Source organism: Palaemon carinicauda, chromosome 15 (assembly GCF_036898095.1).
Source record: "Palaemon carinicauda isolate YSFRI2023 chromosome 15, ASM3689809v2, whole genome shotgun sequence".
Taxonomy (NCBI): Eukaryota; Metazoa; Arthropoda; class Malacostraca; order Decapoda; family Palaemonidae; genus Palaemon; species Palaemon carinicauda.
The window spans coordinates 130,539,743-130,545,742 of NC_090739.1; the positions used below are offsets into that span (position 1 = coordinate 130,539,743).

The window sequence follows — 6,000 nt, forward strand, 5'->3', positions numbered from 1 at the left end:
CTCCAACCTCCCGTATGCTTTGGGACTAGGAAGAGACGGTTGTAAAATCCCGGTGATTGAAGGTCCGAGACTTTCACCACCGCTCCCTTCTCTAGCAACAGAGACACCTGCTGATGTAGAGCTTGTCTTTTTGACTCCTCTCGATACCTGGGAGAGAGGTCTAGAGGAACTGTTACTAGAGGAGGTCTGCGTACAAAAGGTATTTTGTACCCCTCCTTGAGCAACAACACAGACTCTTGGTCTGCACCCCTCTTCTCCCAGGCCTGCCAGAAGCTGTTCAGTCTGGCCCCTACTGCTGTCTGAGGACGTGGGCAGTCAGACTCTGCCACGGGAGGACTTGGATCCTCTCCTCTTGCCTCTTTTTCCGTCGGCACGAGCGCCTCCCCTGCTGGGGGCTCTGCCACGAAAGGGCGGGATAAACCTAGTCGCTGGGGTATCGATCCTGGGCCTCACAACATAAGACGAAGAAGGAGCTCCCTTGCGAGCAGAAGTAGCCATCAGGTCATGTGTATCCTTCTGTACAAGCGAAGCCGCAATGTCCTTGATCAGCTGTTGAGGAAACAAGGCAGCTGATAAGGGGGCAAAGAGAAGCTCCGAGCTTTGACAGGGAGTAACTCCTGCTGAAAGGAAAGAGCAAAGGGTTTCCCTCTTCTTCAGGACTCCAGACGTAAAGGTGGCGGCGAGCTCATTGGAGCCATCGCGGATGGCTTTGTCCATACAAGACATAATAAGCACGGAAACATCCTGGTCGGCAGACGAGATCTTCCTGCTTAATGCTCCTAGAGACCAATCTAAAAAGTTAAAAACCTCGAAGGCCCTGTAAACCCCTTTAAGGAGATGGTCAAGGTCCGAGGAGGACCAACAAACTTTAGAGCGTCTCATGGCCAGGCGACGGGGAGAGTCTACGAGGCTTGAGAAGTCACCATGGGCAGAGGCAGGGACTCCCAAGCCGAGAACTTCTCCCGTGTCATACCAGACGCTCGCTCTAGAAGCTAGTTTAAAAGGAGGGAAGGCAAAGGCCGTCTTCCCCAAACTCCTCCTGGTAACCAACCAGTCGCCTAGCAAACGTAAAGCCCTCTTAGAAGAGCGAGAGAGCACAAGCTTAGTAAAAGAAGGCTTCGCAGCAGCTATGCCTAGCGCAAACTCTGACGGAGGCGAACGAGGAGCAGAAGTAACAAAATGGTCTGGGAAAAGATCCTTAAAAATCATCATGATTTTCTTAAAGTCCATAGAAGGTTGCGCAGCCTTAGGCTCTTCAACGTCTGATAAAACATCCAAAGGATTATCAGTAGGTGGAGGATCATCAACATCCTCATCTGAAGGAACCTCGTCCGACAATTGATGAGTCTCAAGCAAGGGAGAGACCTGCCGCGGTGGCAATGCTTGACAAGCAAAGTCCACACGCAAAGGAGCAGCAGTAGCAGTCAAGGAAGCTACTTTGCTCCAAGGTTTCTTTTGCGAGAAGCCTTCGGATGACGAGGAGAAAACAGCCTCGCTCGTTTTATGGTAGGGGCGATCTTGACGAGACACGCGTGATACCATAGAGGGAACGTCTGTTCGTTGGTTAAAGCCTCTCGTCCCCTTAAGTCCTACGACATTACTTCTCCCTGGTGCAGGGGAGCCTGAAAGAGGTCTAGGACTAGGAGAACGACAAGCACGAACAGACGAACCCTCGGTCGCAACACTAAAAACACTTTGCGCACTAATCACTTTATCCCCACGATTTTCTGATTTGGCACTCTGACACTTTAACACATTCACATCCGCCATGAGTTGATTACGGTCCGATGCTAAGGACTCAACTCTCTCGCCCAAAGCTTGAATGGCAAGCAACATATCCCGCATGGATGGTTCATGAGTGCTAGTAGAGGGTTCAGGAACAACTACTACAGGGGAAGGATTAGGTTCAGGGGCATGGGAGGAGGAAAAATCCAACGACCTAGAGGAGCTTCTCCTCACCCTATCTCTCTCAAGCTTACGAGAATACTTATCAAACTCTAGCCAGTCGAATTCCGAAAGGACCACGCACTCATCACACCGATCTCCTAATTGGCAGGTTTTACCCAGGCAATTAGAACACACGGTATGTGGGTCGAGAGAGGCCTTGGGAAGACGTTTGTTACAATCCCTAGCATTACATTTACGAAATTTAGGTCCAGGGATAGGAGAAGGGTCAGCCATTTTGAAAAGTCCAAGAAAATCCGAACAAATCCAAAGTCATCAACAATAAACGCTATCCAAAAAAGGGTTCAAGAGTTTTAATTGAAGAGAAAAACACCTGTCACTGCGAAAGCTCAAAACCAAAAAGAAGTACTTCACCAAGAATGACGAAAACTCCAGGTCAACAGCGAGCGGAATCAACTTGTCGACAAGACTGACAGAGAAGAACTGAGGCTGTTTACATGTATATGCGGTATCTGACCGATAGTCGGCGCTGGTGGGCACACCCGCAACCTTCACGGCGATCGCTCGCGAGTTTTTGTGTTTCTGTCGAGCCGTCCGAGACGTCAGCTATTATATATTCACCTGCTAAGTTTAATATTTAAAAAGCAAAGTTGCATGTTTACCCAAGGAGCTGATATCATAAAGCGCAGGCAAAACAATCTAGAAAGGGAAAGAAGAGCAAAAGTTGGGCCAAAGCATGACGGAGGGAAAGTACACTACTGCAGAGTCAAAGTGAAGTGAAGGTAGAGTGCTGCTAGTTGGGTGGACAGAGCTACCCACCAGCCAGCTGTGGTTATTTCATTGAAAATCTTAATAATAAGCGTTCCAGCTTCAATCAAGTCATGCTAATATTTTATTCATCTATTTTATCAGAGCTACCCGACAGCCAGCTAAGGTTACTTCATTGAAAATCTTAATAAGCGTTCAAGCTTCAATGGAGTCATATTGATATTTTAGCATTATCTTATTCATCTATTTTATCACTTAGTTCAACTGGATTTTGCTGTCATACCTTGCGATTTAACATTATCTCATTGGGTTAATATATGATACTTCAATTACTGTACTACTGAAATTGGAATTCGCTATAAGAAATGGATGAGTGCTGGCTATTTTGGTATTTTTCTCTATATATTTAATGGGGGCTGAGGCATGATAACTTATGTATCAGGTGATTAAAATGTTTAGTATTTTTCACTCTAACTCTTGTTTATTTACATTTGCAGGACTGACGGCAAGTTATTGGTACTGCACATGTTGCTTGCGCTCGCTCGTGCAAGCCAATTTTTTTTTATGACTCACAGTAATCATTACCTGGACTTTTTAACCAATTACAAACTTTCAAGTATTCATGCACAAGTTCCCGGATGTTATTCTACAACAGCCATTTATTTTCACCCTACCTTTCATATTCAACTTCACTACCATCCCAAAAAGAAATCTTAAAGAGGGAAGTACAATCTATTTCCAAAATTTAATGTAATTTAATCTATGTTGGCAATTGATTATGATGAAAACACTCTCCATTCAGTGTATAGCTATTGTTGCTCATGTGAAAGTGCGCACCACATCTATATAATGCTTCCCAGAACATAGGAGCAGTGAGATTATGTTTATTTGCTAGTGATGTGAGCCACGGTGGAGCAAAAACCATTAGAAGAATGTTAAGTGAATCACAGAGAATTGTGATACTTTAATTCTCATTCACTTACATGAACCATATATTTTTCAAACTGGTTATCCTGTATGTATTTTACATTTCTGACTATTAATACTGCTGAAATTCACTCGCTTTAGACATTTCCCCACCCCCCCAAAAAAATCTGGTTTCCCACCTGGGTCCCCCATGATTGTCTTTATACAAGGGGGTTCAAAAACTCATGAACAGGTGGTTTGCCCAATAATCATGGTCAGAAATGCATAAAACACAAAATAGCAAGTAGGAAAAATATATGATTCATGTATTCGGCCAGACAACGGGGTGTATGTTTAACAGCGGCCACCTGTATGTATGATAACGGCTGACTAAGAATACAACAGTGTAAGGGGGGGGGGTCACAGGGGGTGTCAGCGCCCCTCCCAGTTAGGAAAATAGATAAGGACACAGCTTGTAGGCTAGGTTGGAGGGGAGGTATGTTTAGTTTAGTTGGTGTCCACATTTTATGCTTGCTGGAGGAACTGGCCGCTGATATACAAAGGCTTCGAGACATCTTTTTGTGATGTTAGTGAAGTTGAAACTAAAGAAGAGGGTGGAAAAAATGGCTGTTGTAAAACAACATCCAGGAACTTGTGCATAAATATTTGGAAGCTCGAAATCGGTTAAAAAAGTCAGGTAATGATTACGTCATACAAAAAACAAAACAGCTTGCACAAGAGAACACAAGCAATGCCAATAACTACCCATCAGTCCCCCAAATGTAAATAAACAATGGAGATAGAGTGAGAAATACTTCACATTTTAATAGACCGATATGTTTAAGATATTATCCCCCAGCCCCATGAAATATGGAAAAAAAAAAATAAACTAGCCAGCGCTCAGCCATTTTTTATACCGAACCTAAGGTTCGCTAGTAATTAAAGTATCATATATTAACCAACCTTTATTCTGTTTAAAAGAGTATCTCATGACAGAAGCACCACCCATCATATTTTTATTGAACTACTGGGTGAAAGGAGGCTCCTGTCACATGCTCAGATGACAAAAGGAGCAAAATTGAAATTTCTTATTAAAATCTGTAACTTCATTAATAGAGGTTCCGCCAGTAGTATATGGAATCCAAATTAGGTTATTTGCAAAGATCTATAAATTATGCGAGTTCCAACGTCCTAACTAATATTGCAGCGTTCTATAATGAAACTAAATAAAGTTTACCTCAAAATTAGACAGGCAGGCGATAAAAGGAGCCTTTGTATATCAGCGGCCAGTTCCTCCAGTGTGCATATAAAGATGGACACCAACTAACCTAAACTTTCCCCCCTAACCTATAAACCATGTCCTTCCTTACTTACCTAACGGAGCCTTTGTATATCAGCGGCCAGTTCCTCTCATTTGGATTAAAAATTGACAAAACTAATCTAAATTTTCCCCATAACCTAACCTACAAGCTGTGTCCTTACCTACTTACCTGACGGGGTGGGGGGTAACGCCCCCATGCGATCACCCCTACCACTGCCGTATTCTAAGTCAGCAGTAATCATACATACAGGTGGCCGCTATCATACACAAACCCCAGTAAAAACTTGAAGGCTCAAAGTAAGAATATAACTGCCTCACCATCAAGGCATTCACTTGTGACCTTAACCTATGTTAGCCTACTGTAAGTTATTCTACATAAAAGCCAATGTGCAATTGGTCAAGTATTCTCTAGGAAGTTCCGGAGAAGGTGAGGAAACAGCTTTTTGTGTAACTTCTACCAAGGTTAAGCTGCAGCACCAAACACCAGTCTAAAATATACGTGACTTCAAGGTTAGTATAGGGTTAGAGACATATCTTGCCTTACTTTAAGCCTCTATAATTCCTGAAAAACTAAATACTTATGGCAGTTTCTTTAAAAAACATTTGTCGTCTAGTTAACCTGTCTTACATATATATAAATGACAAGCAAGACTAACCTCATCGCCAATAACGGCGATTAATTTTCCCTGCGCAGCTGATATAGCCATGGTTTCGTCTGCTCCTCTGTCTGTGTTGTCTTGTGTTTTGAGAGAATCATATGAGTTGTGACGTCACAGAACTACGGTATAGATTTGACAGCGTGATCGTCATGGCTACTTAGACAATGTACGGTAAGGTAATTATTTCTTGGGCATTTATTCGAATAAAGGATGTGATGATATACTTTTTGTAATTATTCATCTTTAGAGAGGATCTTGGTTCTAATTTTCATAGAAATATTACGTGTATTTTAAGTGAAATAATGGAATGATATGAAAATTCATGATAATCAAAGATATGTCAAGGTAAACATTGTAAAGTTGTTCACAAACCCGAATTGGCTTTAGTGAGTCCAACAGGTATTATGTACCGATGATGATAAATTAGAATAGCCCTTGACA

General features: G+C 42.7%; 1 protein-coding gene across 1 annotated transcript in view; it reads right to left on the bottom strand.

Annotated features, from left to right (window-relative positions):
• Positions 1 to 5,712, bottom strand: part of LOC137654750 (V-type proton ATPase subunit F-like) — a 31,787-nt gene extending 26,075 nt beyond the window's left edge. The window contains exon 1 of the mRNA XM_068388678.1: positions 5,557 to 5,712. Coding sequence (XP_068244779.1) covers positions 5,557 to 5,607 — 51 coding nt within the window. The 5' untranslated portion in view covers positions 5,608 to 5,712. The remainder of the gene's footprint in view (positions 1 to 5,556) is intronic.
• Between the last annotated feature and the right edge of the window lie 288 nt (positions 5,713 to 6,000).